General features: G+C 38.7%; 3 protein-coding genes across 11 annotated transcripts; 1 reads left to right on the top strand and 2 right to left on the bottom strand.

Moving 5' to 3' along the window:
• Positions 1–1,949: 1,949 nt before the first annotated feature.
• On the bottom strand, positions 1,950–7,211 carry LOC105168695 (uncharacterized). The gene has a single exon (XM_011088826.1). It carries the CDS (start codon positions 7,209–7,211, stop codon positions 1,950–1,952), a length of 5,262 nt encoding a protein of 1,753 aa, XP_011087128.1.
• A 2,849-nt stretch (positions 7,212–10,060) lies between these two features.
• On the top strand, positions 10,061–18,773 carry LOC105168519 (uncharacterized). Of its 9 annotated transcripts, none has more exons than XM_088883749.1 (14): positions 10,063–10,425; positions 10,851–10,903; positions 11,030–11,104; positions 11,214–11,485; positions 11,553–11,639; positions 11,723–11,781; positions 11,881–12,016; positions 13,072–13,168; positions 13,266–13,332; positions 15,395–15,493; positions 16,181–16,270; positions 17,175–17,329; positions 17,996–18,097; positions 18,319–18,773. In XM_088883749.1, exons 4-14 carry the CDS (start codon positions 11,233–11,235, stop codon positions 18,449–18,451), a joined length of 1,278 nt encoding a protein of 425 aa, XP_088739875.1. In that variant the 5' UTR covers positions 10,063–10,425; positions 10,851–10,903; positions 11,030–11,104; positions 11,214–11,232; the 3' UTR covers positions 18,452–18,773. The 9 variants fall into 9 exon arrangements, with proteins under 9 accessions (XP_011086936.1, XP_011086937.1, XP_088739876.1 ...); XM_011088630.3 differs by lacking the exon at positions 11,030–11,104 and adding an exon at positions 10,651–10,731; XM_020696211.2 differs by lacking the exon at positions 11,030–11,104 and adding an exon at positions 10,633–10,731.
• Positions 18,774–19,071: 298 nt separating this feature from the next.
• LOC105168521 (Cwf18 pre-mRNA splicing factor) lies at positions 19,072–21,995 on the bottom strand. Its single transcript, XM_011088636.3, has 4 exons — positions 21,726–21,995; positions 20,855–20,987; positions 20,635–20,749; positions 19,072–19,323 (listed from the first exon to the last, which is right to left on the bottom strand). Exons 1-4 carry the CDS (start codon positions 21,932–21,934, stop codon positions 19,265–19,267), a joined length of 516 nt encoding a protein of 171 aa, XP_011086938.1. The 5' UTR covers positions 21,935–21,995; the 3' UTR covers positions 19,072–19,264.
• Positions 21,996–22,882: the final 887 nt, after the last annotated feature.

Here is a 22,882-nt window from a genome sequence, read left to right as displayed (position 1 = left end):
CTTGGAAAAAGAGGTTCATTTTTGTTCGACCTCCACCTGGTCGAGGGTGGCCCTTTTGCTGTGATTGGGTGTTAGAGAAACCCAAGCCCATGGTCGAAGGGGGAGGGTTAGAAGATGATCTAATTAGAAGTCTCTCCTCTTACCGATACGACCCGAAGAAAATCTTGGTGGAGGAAGTCCTCCGACTCGCGCATCTTTCTCCTGCTCCTATTCCGGTTGAGGGCTCTTTAGGTGAAAGCTTTCTCTTTTGCTTCACCTTTTTGACGGTCGTAGAGTCTATTAACTTTTTCTTTTTTGGGCTGTAGACAACATGGTTGGCCAGGCTCGTCTTTCTCAACGGATCAGAGCTATTCGAGCTCAATCGACTGCGGCAGCGGTTACACCAGCTGCGCCTTCATCCGCGACATCTCGTCCAGTCGAGGATCCTGTGATACCGGAGAGTTCAAGACCTAGGAGCCCTCCGATCGAGATAGGGAGTGAAGATAATCGATCGCGCATACACCCACGAGCTACTCAATCGAGGTCTGGATCACCCAACCACTCTCGCACGGATGAATCTGAACCAGGGGGTTTGATAACTCGCCGTCGGCGAAGAGACAAGAGCCCCATGGGATCCAACACAAGGGCTCGTACTCAACCTCTGGTCGCGAGTTCATCACTATCCGCAGCTCCTGGTGATCGTAGAGGCTTAGAAATGCTAAACGACATTTCAGAATGCTGGCGTAAGGCCCGCGAGGACCTCAGGGCTCCTAATCATCCTATGGCTGCGCGCGTTGGGGAGAAATTTGTCCCTGACTGGAACGTTTCTCCTAACAGCTCGGTGCTGGGATCCCACTCTGGCCAGGAGTCATGGGAACTATATAACGCGACCTGCCTGCCTTTCGATCAAGCAGCTTTGATTCAGAGCCTATTTACCCGATTGGAGGAACATGCTGCTCATTCTCTCATTCAGGTACTGTTTCGATGTTACCCTTTTTCCATCGTGGTTTTTCCCCTAATTCGTATTTTTCTTTTTCAGACTGCCAATTTCGTCCGTAGCCTCTCTTTGAAGTGTGCTGGGTTCCGGAGAAACCAGCTTGCGTCTGAACGTGCGAACGCTGATATGCGGACTAAACTCGGCGAAGTTACTTCTCGGGCGGAGAGTTTGGAGACTCAACGTGCGACCCTGGAGTCCCGGGTTAAGGAGTTAGAGGAGAAGATGGCTTCTGAAATATCGAAGGCTACTGAGCTAGGTCGTGAGGCGGGTTTTGCGGCTGGTCGATCGACAGGCAAAACTGAAGGCCGCGAGGACTTTTTGAACTCGGATGATTTTGCGACTCGCCTTCGTGAGGCTCGTATTCAGGGCGCTCGCGATTTCCTCAAAGCTCCTGCCTTCGACACCGCTTTAGAGATCAGAGCAGCAGATTACCTTGTACAAGGTTTCGAGCGGTGTAAGGCTCAGGTATCAACTTTACGGGGATATGTCCCTGATTTTGATTTGTCCAAGCTAGATCCGGGCGTAGATGGGAATATGCAACCTTTTCCCGAGGAAGATGATCCCCCTCCAGGGGAGGACGAATTCGCTGTTTTATTGAATGAAATTGATAACATGTAAAATCTCAGACTTTGTTTTGCATATTCGAGCTTTATTTGTGGAACTCATGGCCTTTTTCAGGTCTTAATACATGCTGCTTTTGACAATTGCGAGCCTTTTTCAGGCTCTTTGTTATTCTGGTTTCGAAAATAGACAATTAAGTTCGATCGCATCCCTGCGATCATGAGTTTTATTTAACCTTTTTCAGGTAGTTGGTGCGGTCGAAAATAGACGATTAAACACGATTATATGCCTACAATCATAGGTTTTATTTAACCTTTTTCAGGTAACTGATGCGATCGCACTAAGCTATTACATTATTTAGCCTTTTCCAGGCATTCACAATTTATTCATGCTGCATGCGACTTGGCCTTTTTCAGGCGTAAAATTTCCTCAAATTTCGAATATTCCAAGGTCGAGGGAGATTCCGACCTTTGGTGTCTTGTAGAACATACGACCCCTTTCTTCGGATCTCGATTACCTTGAACGGTCCTTCCCATTCAGGATCGAGTTTTCCTACATGTTTTGAGACTTCCACTTTCTTAAGGACCAAATCTCCTATCTGGAGTTCTCTCGGTCGTAACCTTTTGTTGTACTGCCTCATCATCAGGGTTTTGTGGTGGAGTATTTTAGCGTATGCTGCATTTCTTCTTTCTTCTAATGTGATTAGGTCGAAAACCCTCGCCTGGTCGTTCTCTCCCGGGTCGTATTGCGCGATCCTTTGAGTCTCCTCGCCGATTTCTGCAGGAATAATAGCTTCAGAACCGTAAACCATGCAAAAAGGGGTCTCACCTGTGGACGACCTCGGGGTCGTCCTGTACGCCCATAGGACACTTGGAAGTTCTTCGTCCCATGATCCTTTTGACTTGATCCTGGTTTTCAAATATTGCATGACAGTTCTGTTAGTCACCTCCGTTTGCCCGTTAGACTGAGGATGACCGACCGATGTGAAATTCTGCTGGATTTTTAACTCTTTCAACCAATTCGTGATTTCCTTACCCTGAAACTGTGTGCCGTTATCCGAAATGAGTATCCTAGGAATTCCAAACCGACAGATAATGTTTTTCCAAATGAAGTTAATCATCTCTTTCTCTGATATCCTAGCCACTGCCTCGGCTTCGACCCATTTCGAGAAATACTCGACCGCGAGTATTATGAATTTTTTCTGTGCCTTAGCGGGAGGTAGGGGCCCTAATATATCGATTCCCCACTGATCGAATGGGCATGTAATCTGCACTGGTTCTAAAGGCGTGGCAGGGACGTGTATACGGGAAGAAAACTTTTGGCAGCTTTCACATTTCTGCACTAGTGCCTTCGCATCCTTCATCAAGGTCGGCCAGAAGTACCCCTGCCTGGTGACCTTCAGTGCCAGCGACCTTGCCCCAGATTGGTTTCCGCAACTGCCTTCGTGAATTTCTCTCAAGACATATTCTGCCTGCTCATGGTTTAAACATTTGAGAAGTGGTCCCTCGTGCGTTCTTTTGTAGAGCTCTGACTCGATCATAGTGAACCTTGTTGCTTTCAGCTTTATATTCCTCGCACGCACCGGGTTCTCCGGCAAAATTCCTTTGCTAAGAAACATCATCAGTTCATCTTTCCACGTACAGGGTTGTTCTACGGCCTTTATGTCTAACGTTTCGACGATGGCCGGTTTCTCCTTTATCATTATTGTGATACTACGACTTTTTACACCGGTCAATAACGCTCCGAATTTTGATAGGGAGTCCGCTCTGTCATTTTCGTCTCTCGGTATCTGCTGGACAGTACATTTCTCGAATCGCTCCATCCACGCTTTAGTTTTCTGGAGGTACAAGACCATGGTTCGCTCTTTAGCTTCATAACGCCCTTCGACCTGCATGGCCACCAATTGGGAGTCCGTGTATACTTCCAGGTTCCTCGCTCCCGCCTCGTGAGCTAGTTCTAATCCCAGGATCAACGCTTCATACTCCGCCTCATTGTTAGTTGCTTGGAACGACAATCTCGCAGCTACTTCTATCTCTATCCCCTTGGGTCCTTGTATCAGAATTCCGGCACCACCATTACTGGCGTTCGACGACCCATCCACGTGTAGCATCCATAATTCATTCTCCGGTGGGTTCTCGTTTGACATCTCGATCACAAAATCTGCCAGGATCTGGCCTTTTTCAGAAGTCCTAGCCTGGTAATCAATGTCGTGTTCCCCCAACTCTATCGCCCATTTCACCAAGCGACCCGAAACCTCTGGTCGAGATAGAATGTTCTTGAGTGGTTGGTTCGTCAATACTACGATTTTGTGCGACTGAAAATATGGCCTCAATCTTCGTGCTGTAACAACTAACGCGAGGACCAACTTTTCGATCATGCTGTATCTTAGTTCGGCCCCTTGCAACATCTTGCTGACGTAGTAGACTGGATTCTGGATCTTGTTCTCTTCCCTTACCAGGGCCGAACTAACTGCGTGCTCAGATACAACCAGATATAAGAACAACGTATCCCCCACTCGGGGATTCACCAACAGTGGTGGTTTTCTTAGGTAATCCTTGAGTTGGTTGAACGCTTGTTCGCATTCATCCGTCCGTTCGAAATTTTTTGGTTTTCTCAATACTTTAAAGAAAGGTAAATTCCTATCTGCGGATTTGGAAATAAATCTACTGAGGGATGCGATCTTACCAGTTAACTTCTGGACGTCTTTCACAGAGCATGGCGACTTTAACCCGAGGATTGCTGCAATCTTCTCAGGGTTCGCTTCGATCCCTCGACTACTCACCATGTAGCCTAAGAACTTCCCTCCTCCAACTCCAAAAGTGCATTTTGTGGGGTTGAGTTTCATTCCATACGTCCTCATTATAGCAAAAGCTGTACCGAGGTCGCGCATGTGCATTTCCGATCGCTGACTTTTGACCATCATGTCGTCGACGTAGACCTCCATTGTTGACCCGATTTGTTTCTCGAACATTTTATTCACGAGCCTTTGGTATGTCGCACCTGCATTTTTTAGACCAAACGGCATTACGTTATAACAAAATATACCTTGCTCAGTTACGAACGACGTTTTGATGCGATCCTCTTTTGCCATACGGATTTGGTGGTAGCCCTGATATGCGTCCATCATTGAAAACAATTCAAATCCTGCCGTTGCGTCAACCAGCTGGTCTATCCTGGGCAACGGGTATGGGTCTTTTGGGCATGCTTTATTCAAGTCCGTGAAGTCAGTGCACATCCTCCATTTCCCAGATGCCTTCGGTACCACTACTACATTCGATAACCACTCCGTATAATGAACTTCAGATACGTACCCTGCTCCCAGTAGTTTATCTACCTCTGCTTGGATGATACGGTTCTTTTCGATCCCAAATGCTCTCTTCTTCTGCTGGACCGGTCGGACGCTGGGATTTATGTTCAGTCGATGTACGATGATTTCTGGGTTGATTCCTTTAAAGTCAGACGGGCTCCATGCGAACATGTCAAGGTTGCTGCGCAAAAAGGTAATCATCATTGTTTCGAGTCCTCTTTCCAATTTTGAACCTATTTTTGTAGTTTTCGTCGCATCCCCTGGTACTAGCTCGATCTCTTTGTGTTCATCGATTGGTGTTATTCTTTCCTCGTTTTTATTCACTAGTGATTCTTCAAATTTCCTTTTCCTTTCCACCGTCTCTTTCTTCACTGATAGATTATAGCATCGTCGAGCTTCTTTCTGGTCGCAGGCAACCTCTCCTATTCCGGCAGGGGTGGGAAACTTCATCCTCAGGTGGTAGGTAGATACGATGGCCCTGAAACTGTTTAAACCCGGTCTACCCAAAATAACATTATAAGCGAAAGGAGTTTCAACCACGAGAAATTTTACCATTAATGTTCTCCTCCGTGGTTCGTCACCAATGGAGACGGGTAACTCGATTGTTCCCAACGAATCCACTTCGCCTCCTCCAAAGCCGACCAGCGGTGATCTCACGGGGCCTAGTCTGGTATCACCTAGGCCCATTTTGGTCAATACTTCTTGGAGGATAATATCTGCTGAGCTCCCATTATCTACCAGGACTTTATGGACTGTGAAGTTGGCGATGTCCATTTTGATTACCATTGGGTCGTTGTCGTCTCCCACCTTTTCTTTCAAGTCTTGGGCCCCGAAGGTAATGTCTACTTCTGGTGATACGTTCATGATCTGCCGATCGGTGACCACAGACATCCTTCGCTCGATCTTCTTCCTTGCTCGCTTTGAGTGTCCTTCGTCAGGTCCGGCTATTGAGTGAATAACCCCTTTTACAGGGGCGTTTTCGCGAGCATTATGTCCTGCACTTATGCCGTTTCCTGCTCGCCTTTCTCGGCTCCGCGATCTGCTTTTGCGATTTCCATCCTGATAATTTCTTGCTATCAGGTCCTTGAAGTATCCCTGGCGAATGAGACGCTCTATTTCGTCTTTGAGTTGGTAACATTCGTCAGTATCATGGCCTCGCTCCCTGTGGAATCTGCAATACTTGTGTGAATTTTTTCTAGCTGGGGTTGCCCTTGTGGGTTTCGGCCATCTGAGCACATCTTTCCTTTCCAGCATAAGCAGTGCCTTCGCCCTCGTCGTGTTGAGGGGGGTATATTTCTGGTATTTACGCTGGTATTGTTCTCTGTTCCGTTCGTGCCTCGATCGTCGCTCCTCCTTATCATAAATCCTGCGACCTCTCCCTTCGTCGGATCTCCATTCGCCATCCTTCAGGGCATTCATTTCTTCTTCATCTATGTACTTTTGGGCCATGTTCATGAGTTGCTCGATGTCCGACGGGGGGTCGCGCGCTAATGCAGATGCAAATGCTCCCTTCTTCAGTCCATGGATCAGGATGCTTACCATCATGTCGATTCTCAAATCAGGTACTTCTAGCGTCCCATTGTTGAAGCGTCCCATGAAACTTTTCAGTGCTTCATTGTCTTGTTGTCTGATGGTGAATAGGTGGGTAGCAGATCTTTTCTGCTTCCGTTTGCTAGCAAAGTGGAAAGCAAATTTCTGCGTGAGCTGCTCGTGTGACTCGATGCTCCCTGGTGGTAGAGTGACGAACCATTCCTGAGCTTTACCTGTCAGAGTGGTAACAAATAATTTAGCATTAATTGGGCCTGGTTGTCCGTAAAGGTTCATCACCATATCAAACGCAGCTAAATGTTCTAACGGATCTTTTGTTCCATCATATTTGGTGAGGTCTGGCATCCTGAAGTTTGGTGGTACAGTCTCTATTAAAATCTGGTTGCAGAACGGCGAGTTTCTATGTTGAGATACGATCTCTCCCCTTTTTTTTAGTTCGTCAATTTGTCTCCCCAGTTTGACGATCTGCTTCGATACACTTTCGACCTCTGCACGCGATATCGCAGGTCCCCTAACTTGGCTCTTCTCTCGACTACTAGAACCCACCTCCGAGGGTAGGCGTTTGTTCTGATCCTTTCTGCACGTTCCCAGTGTCTTTTCTGGTTCTCTTTCCTCGAATAGTTTCCTCCGTGGACCACCTCTTTCAACGGGTGTGGTGGTCCTTCGTTCGTATGCCACGATAGCTTTCCTTCCGGCTTCTTCCATCAGTTGCTGTAGCTCCATCTTCGTCAGCTGAATGATGGGATCTGTTGTCCCCATCGTTGTATCCAATCCCAGGATATTTCTGCCTGATTCGCCTTCCATGTTCTCCAAAACCATTTCGTTTCCCACAGACGGCACCAAATGAATTGTCAAAAGACTTCTCGTCGAGGTCAGGTCGCGATAAGTGACTTCGATCCCCGATTCGAGCTTCGAGACAATCCCTGAGAACACAGAAATCGGGTTAAGCCAGTCGGGAGGTTTCCCGACGAAGGCTCTCCGACGCTCAAGTCAGTATTTTTTAGCCTGAGAAGGATATGAGTAATTCGGTGTATAGAGAGTAAAAAGTGAACATTACCCGGCTAGGAGCCTCTTCGCTCCTTTATGTAAGATCTCCTCCCCAGGTAGAATTGAGTAAGTGCGGATATATGGCTTTCTTGCCTTATTTATGCGCTCTAATTTGTAGCTTAATTGGATAATCCCATGATCGCAGCACCCATAAATTTCTCTTGGGGAATAATTAATGGGATTTTACCCCTTTTCACGTGGGCGCGTAATCTTCCCCAATCAGTCATAGAAAAACAAACAGCCTCAGCCCCTATTGTATAACAAAAACCTATTATTCTCTTAAGATTTGGTATAATAACATATATACATTCAATCATATTTACTATTCTTGATATTTATTTCCGTCTAAATAGATCTCTCGTTCGCTAATATTTACTGAATTTGCCTTTTTTAAATCCTATGTTACATTATGCTTTTTCTCCAAATATATTATTTTTTCTGCCTTCTCTCCAACTTTATCGTTTGGACCTTTTTAACCATATTTTTAATGTAATTAATAAAAGAAGTATTTTAATTGACCAAAAAAAAGTATCATATAAAAATATATAAATATTTTAAGTTTTATATAGAGATAATTTCTTCGTTGTCCCTTAAAATTTAATATAATTACACATATATCTCGTGTGATTTGAAAAATTAAATCTAATATTTTGACGTTTGTTTTTAGGGTTAATTTCTTAAAACCCCCATGTATTATGCAAAATTAGTTGAAAACTTGCTTGTATTAAACCATACCATTAAAAAAAAAAAAACCCCTTTCCGTCAATAATATATGGAGAGTGCATTACACCCGTCAGTTGTGCGAGTACGAATGTTTCGTTTCTATCTAACAAACATATCTACTCGGTAATCAAACTTCATCGAAATTGTTGAAATTACAAAAAAAAAAAAATGAATAAAAATCCATATGATTGATCTTATTTGACCTGGTCAGTAATAAGTCAATTGAAAGTAAATATGAAATTTTTATTTTTTTGCTAATATTAGTAAAATCGGATGAATTTTGAGTAATAGAGAGATCTATTTGTTATATTGAAACAATCGTCAGGGACACTAAATATTATCCTCCAAATCACTTAGGGTGTATTTGGAGTGATGAATTTGGATTTGAAAGAAGAATTTGGAAAAATAATTTCAAATAACTGCATTTGAAAGGAATTTAAAATCCATCCATATTCATCAAAACTTAATTTAAAATTGAAGGATCTGAAATCTTTTAGATTTAAAATTATCCAAACATGTCCAAAGAATTTGTTACGAAGGATTAGATTCATGGATTTCAAATCCTCTCAAATGCAACCTTAGATTTTTACGTGTAATTAGACCAAATATTAAATAATGATATTATAATGATCCCTTTTATATAAAATAAATGTCAATGACAAGAAGAAAAAGTCGCTTTCCTCTCTATAAAAATTATTTTTCACCCCAATAAAACTCCACAGCACACCACAGACAGACAAACAAAGAGTGGAGTGATTAGTGAATAATATGAAGCACTAATGCAGTATTTAAAAATCTATTTAGTTATAATATGGAGAGATTTGAAATAGATTTGTTAATGTTGAATAATTCCAAGTAGTGATTGAGACTGTCATAGCTCTCCACCCTTAGTTCTTTTTATTACATAGGAAAATAAACTATGATTCAAGCACACACAACTATTTAATTATTGCTTTCACATTTTCATTTTAGACTTATGCCACATATCTCATTTATTGTTAAGAAACACTGCATCCCCTCCACGTTTTGTGTAATTATATATAAATTTTTTGATTTTTTATTTAATAAATAAATGTCTATATTAATCAAAATTCATCAATATTTAGTTTATTTATATAATTAAATAAAAATAATTAAAAAAATTTAATGTACTTGGACAACCAAGTATAGTATAGGAGATTTCTAAATTTTTTTATGTACTAAAAATTATCTTAGTGTAATATTAACTTGTTTATTTTCTAATAAAAAATAAAGAGAAAGGATTAATTAATAAAATTATAAAAATTAGTATTTTCTTCTCAATTTTTTTTACTCGTACCAAATAAGGAGAAATATTTGATTTATTTCTCTCCAATTATACAAAACATCGCCATCGCCCTTTCACTTTCCTTCCCCCTTTTTCTCTTACTTAAATCAGTGAATTCTAAGTCCAAATACACAAACACCCTATGCTTTTGTAAAATTATAGGTATACCTCTTTTCAAGGGTGTTAGTGTAATATATTTAAGGAGTGTTTGTTTAAACTTCTATGTTTAAGTACGGGAGAGTAAGACAGTATAATTGTAATTATAATTATGATTTCAAAAGATGTATTTATAATTTTTGATATGATTGAAAAAATTTGTGTGTTTAGACCTGATTTGGGGGTTGAGATTGTAATTTAGCCTATATATCATATTACCATAATGAAGCTGTATTTTTCTTGCAAGTTCCAGTTAAAGGAAAATTCTTGTTTGAACCTAATTTGATTAAATTTGAATTAATTATATAATAAATATATTATACTTATTATATGATTAATTTATAATCTTAAAAAAATAATTAATTTCAAATTACTATACTTGTTTTGTGATAGAATTGGTTCAGCCTGATTGGGTGAAGGCAAATTAAAACAAGAAGTTAAACTAGTGAGCGCATTTCGCATTTCCTTCCCTGCTCTCTGTCTCATTGCTGCGACTGCTTATCAACAATCTCAAGATTGGAACTTCAAACTCTCTCTCTCTTTCTCTCTCTAGATATCTCCTCTCCTGCAGCGCCTTTCTCTTTCTATCACCATCTCTCTGAATGATTGAAGTTGTTGAATTCTGTGGCATATCAATCCCATTCAATTTCATTTGCTTTCAGTTTTCTTGATTGCCACAAAACTTTCGACCAAAATCCGGAGTGGAATCAGTTTCAAAAACTGAAAAGATCAAATCTTTTTTATTTGTACCCCTTGAATAGTATATTGTTGATGGAATATTTCAGCTCTGTTTTACTTCAGGTACCATAATTCTGACTTGGCTCTGCTTTATTCATATTCAGCTAAACTGATTTTGGTTCTAATTAGCAATAATTCAAGTACGCTTCTTTCTTTGTTTTTCTTTCCTTTGCGGTTTTGGATTTGTTCTTATTATAACCAAATTTATGGGGTTGCTTGTGTGCTTTGTTTGCTTGCTCAACCTGGTATTTGGCTATCCTTTACTCATAGTGTTGCTTCAATCTAAAGCTTATGTTATGAGGAAATCCACAAAATTACGAATCAATTTGTTCAGTGAGCAATGCATTTAAGTGACGCTTGTATCAAAAAGTAAGCACGAGACACTTGGCAATTCTCATGCTTTTCTTGTGACATTGATATCATCTTTTTTTGGCGTGTGTTCCCTTATTGTATCATTAAAATGTTCAATTCTTATTTTTTTCATGCAGAAAGTATCAGAGAAATTCACCAAACTATTTATGTTCTGATCATTAGGACGCTGGTAAGCTCGTTTTCCTCTGTGAAGCAATGCACAGTTGACATTATCTGGCTACTAACCGTGGGTTGCCAAATGCTTGCTTCTTTTGTTGTCTGCATTTATTGAATTTTTGGCACTACCTCTGCTTAGATTCAAGGTTCCTGTGATTGCTTCTGAATTCTACCAACATTTTTGGTGGCATATACAAGAAGCCGTACCTGGAATGTATATATCTGTCATTCACAATATTCCCGTTACATGCTTTTCATTTAATCTCATGCCTATTGTAGTCAAGATCCCATGTTCCAACTATAGTGGTTGGTTTGGCTGGCAGATTAAAGAACTTTTAGGAAATGGGATGCCTTGTATCGACTGCCAGGGACGTGGGTGGAAACAAGGGGAGACCAGCAAGGATTGGAGATGTTGCTGTGTTTGTTCCAGGCTTACGGATCCCTAAGCCTGTTGATTTCTCTCAGTCATTAGGCGATTACCTAAATAAAAACTCAGTGGAACAACTTTCTGCTCTCAGAACCAGAATAGTAGTTATGGCAGGGCAAGAAGCTCCAACAATTACAAGAACGAGAAGGAGGACAGCTACTCAACATGGTTGGTCTCCTTCATGGCTTAAATGTTATTTTGTCTTTGATGCTCTCTGAAATTGATGTTGCACCAGTTGTTCCTGCAGGAGGTTCAACGCTGGGCGATCTTCTTCAGGCCCTCGAAGACTATTTGCCAGTTCTTTTGGGATTGGTTAAAGATGGTGAGCATGTTCAACATGAAGCAAGGTTCTCAAACTTTTTGTGATGTTCATACTTCTGAGCATTAGTTGTTTGCGTTCTGCAGGCAATCCTTTGCAACAGAAAGTACAGTTTGTTTGGGTCAATCAAGAGGATGAAGCAGAGGTCAACCTATGATTTCACATTCTCAACCAAAACTTTCTTTCTTTTCCTGGAAATTAGCGGATTCTTTTTATCTCATAATCATCATTTTTATATCTGCAGGAAACCACAATGCATAGTGCTTGGTATGAAGTATTATCTGTTTTGCACTTGATGGCAACACTATCACTATCACAAGCTAATTTGTTGCTTCTTCCGAGAGCATCCACTGATGGTTATCAGCCAAAGGTATCAGAAGGTAGGCGTGCTAACCATATTGCTATAAAACTTGTGCTGTTAATTTGTTTCGACATGTATCTGATCCTCCTTCATGCTAATCGTCTAAACCTCATAAGATTTTCATACTTTTAAACAGCTCAACATATGCACACAATCATTGGTGCATCTTAATTCTTATGTAAAGTGGCGCCAAGCATTTCTATTGACACTGTTTATAGAGATTTGGAGATTTTTTTTACTCAATTGTGAGAGTAATATCTGCCAATAATACATAGTATAACCAATCACAATTGGATTGTACAGTTTCCTTAAAGCAACATTCAGTCTTTGAATGAGATTTGATTGTTTCCTGGACTAATTAGATATTAATTGGAGGACGTAACATGCAAGCTGCCAATATGTTTATTTATTAATATGGCCAGAGTATTCATGATTACAATGTTTGTTGTTCCATCTGGAACTCTTATTGCTATATAAGGAAGTCAAACCTTCTAGTTTACTTTATCTTTGGTGCTAATGATGGGTATCGATTATAAAACTTTTTGTATCAGCCACTGGAGATTAATGCTTGTATTATATAAAAATTGAATGTAAGTTCTACATCATCTTTAATGGTTGTATGAGATAAGGATTGAATACGAGCTAGATAGGGTGCAGACTTTACAGAACCATTGTACCTTTTTATTGGTTGATTACTTTTCATAGAGCTGTAGCTTAATGTTATTATACAAATATGTAAAAAGAGCACAAGGAATATCTTGCTCGGAACAGTCCCCAGAAACTGGTCTCACCTAGTTTAATTTCTGCATATGCATACTACTCTGCATGTTGTTGAATACGTTTCCCTGCTTAAACTTCAACCAAATTACTTGAAACAAAATAGAAAGTGATGGCATATCTGCTGGATGCAGTGTTAACAGCATAAGCAAATGTGAATAGGGCGGAACACTAACCAACATATAATATTTTGCCCTTTTCCATAATGGGCTTTTGAACTTCTCTGGTAGATGCATAGAGTTTTCCAAATGTATGCTTCAAATATTGCTTCTGCTAAGATTTCATTCTTTCCCACAGAGAGTCGACGATCCTCTATTGATGTTTTCTTGAAGGCAGCTGGTTACCTTGATTGTGCTGTCCGACATGTTCTCCCACAGTTGTCCAGTGAACTCAGGTATCTTGTTGAGAGCTCTTCTGCCATTCAAAATAATCTCCATGAGCCATGGATTGACTATCAGTTGCCCCTTTTTTCCACCATTTATGTTCTAAAGGAGAAATCTTCCAGTAGACCTTGCTGAAGGAGTCTTACGAGCACTTTGCCTCCAAGCACTAGGGCAGGTATTGATTCTTTGAGTCGCTATCTTGTTCACAGCCATTTTGCCACTACTTTACGTCAGCTGTAACATTACAAATGCTGTATTACGCATTTTACATTAGCAGCTATCTTGCTTTTATGGTTAGAAAGTAGGTCAATGTGATTGCCGGGTTAATGGTATTCAAGTGTATGAAAACATCTCAGGATTTGTACTTGTTACCTCTAAACTAAACGATTATTAAAAACAGCAAACTTGACATGGTGGACTTCCCCATATATTCGTCATAATTTCATGTGAATTGGATGGTTGCAAAAATAAACTAATGACCAAGTTTGGAATTCTTACCAGTGGCAATGTAAAACTGATAGTGTACGGTTTTGCTTACTGCTAATCTATAAAAGAGTGTCCCAACTCCGAGTTGATATATACTTCATCTGAGAGTTAGCAAGACCCCCACAAATGAGTTTATGACATGCATGAAGAGATTTGTCTCTTCTAATAATTCCATGGGCTAGTGTATATATTACTCTTAAGGCCTATGACTTACCTAAGGAAAAAATTGTCTACATGAGAAGACATGGAGTCCTCTCATAGTCAGTTTTTGGGGACTTGAGAGCTGTAACAACTGGAATTAGAGACAATGTACTGATCCTAGGTTTCTTCCATTGATTGACGAGTTTTCTAGCAGTTGGACTGGACACTAACTTCCAATAGAACAAGTTCTCAGATTGTCTTAAGAGTCCTCACCTCTTTTACCACATTCAATATGCATTTAGTGGACCTGTGCCTCCTACAATAATATAATCAATTACCTATCATTTGATGAGTCTTATATTCTCCTTCTAATCGCAGTAGTGTTGAAAACTACAAGAATAAACCCTGATTTATCACTGCATCAAATGAATATTATGCAAGACCACAGATGAATCTGTTAAGAGAACATTGTGAAACGCATGACAGAAGATAGACCCTTTATCTTTTTATGGTGATGGGTGTAGCTGAACAATATTTTGTTTTAGTGCTGGATATCTTTGATAAGAAAATTATGGATGCCTATAAAGTTACGAGGTGATATATAAAGGCTATATTGCAACAATAAAACTGAACTTGTCAGAATGTTTTCTATACCAAAATAATTATGCGGCACTACATGACATTATTATTTATTGGATGTCTATAAGCATCTTTATCGTCCTTAATTTCTGCTTAGTTTGTCCTTCAGGTCTTTTCCGCTTTTCCACTTGTCTTTATGGCCTTCGGGACATTTCTGTGAATTTTGCTACATTACATAAGTATTACACCAGGATCTTGAAGATATGGACTCTATGGAGGTACACTTCATAATGATTGAAGGATGTCGAAAGGAAATAGAATGTATTTAATCCTTGGAATATAGTTAGTCTATCCTTTGAAAGAGAGTTTGACGTAAAATACATTTGACAGTTTAGAACTTCCTACAACTGCCTTCCTGGCATACTTGTAACAGGTCGTGCTAGTTAAATTATTTCTCTCTTTAACTTCAACAATAAAGCACCCGAGGAGCCTACTTTGGGTATGAAGGGATTCTTTGAGTGCGTGTGCTATGGTCATACTGCCCCTAATAGTGATAGGATTAAGTGAATTGGGCTTCTTGGTTATCCGAATCTGTATTTACTATTCTTATCATCCTAGTCAAAATTTCAAGACCTATATGTGTAACGGCATACGTGCATGGACCTACAGGGTGCACTATGCTAATATGAGGTCTCTTCTAGAATTTTGCGCCCCATCCATTGCTCGGAATTGACTTTTGGATGTGTTGGAGGTAAAGTTAGGCTGTTAGGACTTTGGTTTATGTATTCTCCTACAGTAGTGTATATGCACTATTAGATGAGATACAAGGCCCAGGCAGACTACTCCTACGGCCTTGAGAGTATGTGGTTCTATGCTTTGTAAGTTGGCTTTGTACAGCTAAAGCATTTCTTCTGCTAATAATGCATGTTATGCCATCAATTTCTATTTGTTCTTGGATATTACTAACTGCTGATTCTTTCTCAAGGTATAGCAGGCTCTTTCTTTGGGCATGACATTTCTCTCTTTAACAGGGTGTTGACATTCAGCTTGGGCTTGCAATTGACAGTACCAAAGCCACACTAGCCGTGAAAAGAAGACTTGCTTGTGAGATGGTAAAATACTGGCAGCAGGTATTGCTTAATTCTGTTGTCCTCCCTATCTGTGGTTGACCAAACAAAGACTTTCCTAATGGTTCTTGTTTTTTTGAGTTTGCTTGTTCAGTCTTGTAATTTTTCTTACGCTATAGCTCCAGGGTTCTTTAGTAACTCATGTCTTCTAAAGCTTATGGAGTATCTCTTGTTGGTCTCCATTACATTTGTTATTTTCACGAAAGCCCACAAGTGTCATCATTCTCACCTATTTATTTGAAGTTATTCTCATCTTCTTTAATCTCCCTCTGAAACTAAATAATTACTGTTTTCAATCTATTCTGAAATTAGATACTTTCTTGCTTTTTCTTGTCCTGTTCCGGGCACATGCATAATGTTCCTTTTAATAGAGACTTTATATTTATACACTTGCGAATTACCTTAGGAAGATGCCCCCATATCTAATATAATAAGAGAAAGCAAAACAGGCAAGTCAACTTTGAGTGAATATCATATTACAGTCTAGCAAAAGAGAGTTTTAGATGCTCAAACCACTGGATGCTGAAGGGTATCAAGTATCTCTGGATCTTGACTAATCTACCCATAAAGTGATTTTACAAGTAGACATATGTGTCTTATAAAAAATTGGCTTCCTCTCTAGCTCACATAGAGATCATTTTAGATTACTCTAAAATGTCCATTGGAATGACTCTGTTTGTTCTTTTGTAGGCCCAAGATAACATCAAGAACCTTCCACTAACAAATGGTTGGGGAGAAAAGCATAGGCTATTCTTGAATTGGAAGTACATCGAAGCTAAGGTATCTTCTTTACATCTTCTGCTCTGTTGTTCTCTGGCAACAATTGCCATCATTTTTAATGTATTTGCAAGATCCAAATTATGACCAAACTATCTACTAGTAATTGCACTGTTCACTGATGGGATTTCCAGTTGCATAATTTCTGTATGACACCAACCTTGCTACTTGAATAACTTCTGTTAATTCTCTAATCCAAAATGTCTGCCAAGGGCTTTCTTAAGTGGAGATTCTGGTTCTATATTTATCCCTCCGCAAGTGATTGATAATTTGGGACATGCGTCCAGTCTGACCTAAGTTCTGTCGGGCTGTTACATAAATGTAGTAGAGTGGAAGCGCTATAATATGGCTGTGCCAATTAGTCAAGTTTCATATTGAATACTATTAAAAGAATAAGATTATTTAAAGAGGCCTCCACATAGTCCAGCCAGTATAGATCAATAAGTTTCCATTAAAATACTATGACAATTCAGATAGCTGTCTCGCTCTTGGAGATCATCTGAAAGTACCTCATACTGTCTCATGCCTTGTCCAATTTCAACCTCTAACAAGAATTGGCGACATCACAAATGTGAATTTTTACTGCTTGTACTTTGTAAGCAAGGTTTTTCTTGGATTCTTACTGGAATATATTGTAAGAATTGTCTAAGAGCAGTCAGATTTTTTACAATCTTGTCCTGACTCCTCAGACAGCAGTATGCTCAATCATGTGATGAAGTTGCTTGTTAAGGGCTTTGAAGAGCCTCGAAATGGATATTTGAACAATCAGCTTGTATCTTTCCTATATGTGCTTAATCTAGCAATCCTGTGCTAAACTTTTCCACTTAATGTACAATCCTTTTCAGCATCAGTTTTGGAATCTTCAATTGTCCTTCACAGTTTGATGTAAGATTTTGATGTCTTCCAGGCTGCAGCATACTACTATCATGGTCTAATTCTTGATGAAGGGAATACAGAGAAGTCCCGTGGAATGGCTGTTGCTGCTCTGCAAGCAGCAGATGAATATCTCAAAGAGAGCAAGAAAGCATGTGAAGCTTTTAATTCATCTGTTCCTGTCTCTAGGTAATATTTTGATCCCTTCTATCTCTTAAATTGAAATTAAACTAGTTATGATTCCATACTCGTTAATCAGAACCATGCTAAATCCTGACTGTGAATAAAATATAAACTTGAGAAGTGTACAAAGAGACCAGAATCATGGGAATAGATATGAAAGTGTCCAAAACTACATACAGTGCAAACCTATTGAAAGTGACTACTCGTCGCCCACAATTCAGTTTTCCAGAAAAAACTCGATTTTGGTGTTCAGATAGATCTTCTCGATTCATTTAAGATGGAAAATTACTCATCTGCACTAAGCTCTGCATGAGCTGCCGTGCTGCATTTTCTGTATCTAGCTGCATTTTGTCATTAGCTCTCACATCACCCTTCAGTTCTAAAAGTCAATCCCAGAGGTTGCTCTCATGAATTTGGGGTGACATTGTTGGACACTTAGATCAATAAGTACCTTCCCTCATTCTCTCTTAAAGTTCCTGATTACATACTGTATATCTATCAATTTAACTTGTGAAAAAGTCCCTTCTAAGGATACAAACTGAGTTAGAAGGTTAAATCATCTAACTTCTTTTGTCCTTTTTCTTTTTGGTATTCAGAAATATAGAATTCTACAGCATGTTGGCTGATAATACAATTCATGTGGCGTTAATAAGTTTCTATCTTTTTAAGCAGGAACCAGCCTCTTTGGGGAACCATGAAGTATCTGTCTGAAAAGATTCCTAAGGATACTTCTAGCAAGGTGCAAATCAACAGGGATCTATACTCTCATGAAAAGTAAGTCTTAAGAAAATATGCTGATCTGATTTAGTTGCACATCATTTTCATTATGTATTAGGCTGAATGAGAAGATAATTCGGATTATTAGTATCAGAAACCAACCAGAATTCAGAAAGCAACTGATACAGAATATGTACAGGCTGTTGTAACGCATTTGCATCTTCATATCAGATGGAAGTTTTTACAAGTTTAATTAATCTCAACCGCATTGGGTGTAGAATTATGGAGAGAGCACCAGCATTGCCGGACTTTGCCTTGGCTCTCAAACCTGATGAGTATCAGCTTCCTCTTGTGGATGCATCTTGGAATGAAGAAGCAATTAACGGTCAGTTCAACCAGGAACAAGCCTGAAGTGTAGCTATCCATTAGGTGTCTGGAGGATCTCGAATTCGTCATATACTTGTGGTACATATCACATCACATGTACGAAGAAGGATTAGGAATGGGCCTACCACCATTCTTTTCATTTTTGTGATTTCGTGTACGAAAGGTTCAACTCTATTCCTTTCCCCCTTACTTCTTTCAGCCCTCTTTTACTTTTCTTTTCTGTTCTTTTGTGAATTTTTATTGCTCATTTCCTGTAGAAACTGTAATCCTCGCAAAAGTAGAGCCTTGTACATGACATGACTGCAATCTTGAATCTCAAAGTAAAGAATATAAAGTTCCATCATCATTTCTTGCTTTCATGAAGCAAGCGTTGTTATCCAATGTGTTCTTGACACAGAAAGATGTAAGAAGGGATGGAAAGTCGCAATTGCCTTCCCGCTTACATTCAAGGGTGGCCCTAGTTTCATCTCTTTGATTGAAGAGTAGTCCATATATATATATACATGCAATGGTACTTGCTCCGGTAGCCCATTTCTTACAGTGTTTTATTTCCGTCTCCCTTTCCAAGTTTGGGCTAGTGATTGCACATGAGATTTGACCTAAAATGGCGTATCAAATGGTACATGTTGCTTATCACCTTAATATCATGGAAAATAGTTAGTTGAATTGGATACGGAAAATGAATGTCATAATAATTTGTTAGACATGCCGAAATGCTGGAAAGAGCTAAGTATGAGCCTCGTTTGTCAATTAGGTAAGAAATGATAAAAACAAGGACATCTCCACCTATACTAGGAGAGTTTTCACCCATTGAACTTTACAACTCTCTGGATATTTTCAGTCTTCTCCACCATTTTCTGTGTCTTCTCCTGATCTCCTCCTTGCTTCCTCTCGTTCTGCACAAGTCGAAGACAATCTATTACAAGTGTAGACATGCAATATATCCCAAATGACACTGACACCATGATAAGTTGATGTACTGTAAGATGCCAATAAAGAGTAATTAAATTGTTTTAGCTCATTCAACACTAATCATCTAAAAATATGAACTTAAGAGAGTGGCGAGCTCAGGAAAAGTCCTTTCCTACGGTTTAAGAGCAACTGTTCAACAACTACTAAAGTTGGTCATAAAAAGAAAACCAAGTCCATTCATTTGGACAGGAAACATTTGTTTGACATTGGTTAGAAGAAGTAACTTGATTTCAGTAGATTGTCATTACTAAAGCACAGGTATAGAGATTTAAGGTATAAAAGAGGAAAGCAAAAAGATAATTCATAATCCACGGGAACTAATTATCCTCATGTATTCTTTTTCCAACATAAACAAAAACCATTTTGAGCGGGTAAAAGAAATGTACAACTCAAAATGTTACTTATCATGCTCATAAAAGCATTTAGATTTTTCTGAAGAAGCAAATAAATATATCTTTGTAAACTTATTTTCTCCTTACAGTGTAGGCCTAACTGTAAATTTTTGGCTGGGAATAGTTTCATTTGGGGTAATAAGACAAACCACGCTATTTGGCCTAATAATGTCATGATTGATGAGTTGGACAAATTCTTTGCCAGATAAGAACATGGAACTTGTTGCCATAAATGGTTTTTACATTTTGAATACCAACCACTTAGCTTCAAGAAGATAACATAATGCTTACCAGAAAAGATAATTACTAATAAGCCAAAACAACTACATATATTTCCCAAACATAAACAGTTTTGTAAGCCAAAAAATATTCTTACAATTTAGGCTAAACTGAAAGATATATGTAAAAGGCTACTCAAGTAACTCCAGATGTGACCAAATTCTGTCTCATCTTGTTTAATAAAACTGTTCAAAGATTTCATCCAAGATTGATAAAGTTGGCATCAGTATCCACAATGTGTTCCACATTGTCCCGATACACTGCCACTAAGCCAAAGTTCTTTTGCTTAATCTACTCACACTGCAAACATGCTTGGATATTCTTTCATGTGCTTGGAGGTAACTTATCCCAACCCTTACCTTCTCATATAACTGCCAGTAGTAATCAAGACACTAGTTGAAAAATAAAGACCTACTATAATATAACCATGGAAACAACACATTCTTGGCGTGATATTTGATAAGCACAGGGATTAAATTCAATGTGCAACATATGGGTACATTACCAATTAACTGAGTAGAGGCTAGCTATTAGCTAATGATTAGACAAAGAAAGATCCCTTACCCATGAGTATTAACATTGACTTTTGAGTCCGTCTCTCAAGCTTGTCAAGTCTTTTTTGCACATCCCTCCTCAGGTCCCAATTTGGTTTCTTTGGTGCTATATTTAGAAATGGATCCTGAATTTGTTCTCAACATTTAGTTCAAATGAGTTATATATTAGAAAGAAGAAGGGAGGGAGAGTGAAGTGGAGAAGGAACATGCAATTTAATTCCATCAAGCACCTCTTTCTTCTCCTCTGGAGGAGGGGCTGCCAGGACAGGGTCTTCAAACTTAGGTAATACAGGTGGGGCAAGTTTACCCTCTTGAAGTTGCTTGTCATGAGGAAGGTAATTTCGGAATTTCATATGGACATTGCTGCAAGCAATAAAGATGAGCTATGTTCAAGATTAAATCCACAAGTATGTATCAAATACACAGGCACCACGGAATTTCCAAGACCAAAACAAAATCATTGCAGCAATTTCTCAAAGTCAAGATTAGAGCACAAGTGCAATTCATTGTAAATAAAGTGAGTTCACTGCAAATGTTCTTTTGAGTCAGTTGATATCCACATTACACCTATATTCAGCAATAAACAAGAATTTCTGATTCAGAAAAAATATAGTCAATCTTCAAGAAGTGAACTGATCAAAGAATGCGGTTTGAGAGACCAGCACACTCCACTTGAACATTCTCTAGGGGAAAAGATGACTTTTATTCTAGGAAAGAACTGCATGAACTTAACCAATATTAATCAGTGTTGTTGCTTGTTAATTGTTATACTACAGAGAATTTCCACCAATCCAACCGGTGAAAGTTTGTAAGAAAAGTAACAAAGCAACTCCAGTATTGTGTATCCGTGGAGTCTGTCTAATTATTTTTCACCCGCATATCGCCAAAAAACTGATCAATTTATCAAGCAAGGTTCAAACTTGCTTAGCAAAATAGACTGTAAAGCAAAGATACACATTAAGAGGGGAGGGAAAAAGTTTAAGCAGTATAATAGCATTTTCGAGAAGGCTACGAAAATCGAAAAGAAGAGAATAAAAAAGCCAATAATCGACGGAAACAAGTTAACATAGATAGAGATGAGGTTTCACGCGGACGCCTTACGCTTCTTTATCATCTTCATCTGCATCTTCATCTTCTTTTTCTTGCTCCAGCTGCTCTACTGGTTGCTGATTGTCAACATTTTGAGGTTTAGCTGTAGCCGCATTATCGTCGGGAGTGTTGAGGAGCTCCTGAGCAGCTTTAAGCGCTCTCAGCCTATCTCTGCGTGCGACGGCCGCCGCCTCCACTGATTCCTCTTCTCCACCGCCCATTAACCTCAATTGATCGATTAGCTTTGGGGGAATTCTGCAGACTAGAATGCAAATCCGTCATCAGTATTTGTATTTTAATTTTTCTATTTATTGTAATTTGAGTTTGTGGACTGGGCCCCCATTCCCAGCCCATCAAGACCCTATCTTTTCTCTTTGTTCACGTTTTTTGTTGTAGTTAGTAAATAATTTTTTACACTTTAAAATAATTTAAATAAAAAATAAAATTTATAAATTAATATATTATATTAAAAATAAAAATAAAAAATAAATTATTAATTAATATAAATTTTAAAAAATTAAATAATTTAGACAACTCTTCAATGAAAATAAATCTATAAGACTGTGTCCATTAGATCATATCAGACGGTATGATTTAAAATTACATGGCCTGATTCAACGATACACGGTCTTGAATTATTGCTCTTATGTTTCAAGTACGATATCTCGACATTCATATATCCAATAAGTATAAAATTTTATCAAATGTATTTTGTAAGTTTGATCACATCTAACAGTTTTATTTAAATTGTGATGGCCCGATTAACCCATATTGTTCAACAATGTAAGATGATAGTTATACAATGTAATACTAATATTTATAAATATATAAATTTATTACAAATTGTGAACATATTTAATCTCAACTATAAAATACTTTTATGTATTAATTGCATTACTCCATATAATGGATACTTTTGTATAATTTTAAATGTTCCATATGAATTTTTTTTGGTATATTTTACTAATTATATTACTACTAAACTAATTAGTAGCTTATATTTATAACAATAAAATAAAATATCATACTATATTTTGGTATATTTATAACATAATATGCATAATACAATCTATTTTATTACTTATAAATTTATGAAAAAATTTGGTCATTCTCATATTTAATTTAAAAATAATAATAAAAAAATAGTTCGAGCTCGAGCTCACCAAAAA

Source organism: Sesamum indicum, linkage group LG8, assembly GCF_026168435.1.
Source record: "Sesamum indicum cultivar Baizhima isolate 11 linkage group LG8, ASM2616843v1, whole genome shotgun sequence".
In the NCBI taxonomy this organism is placed as follows: Eukaryota; Viridiplantae; Streptophyta; class Magnoliopsida; order Lamiales; family Pedaliaceae; genus Sesamum; species Sesamum indicum.
The sequence above is the reverse complement of the archived record's forward strand: the minus strand, read 5'-3'. Positions and strand labels throughout refer to the sequence as shown.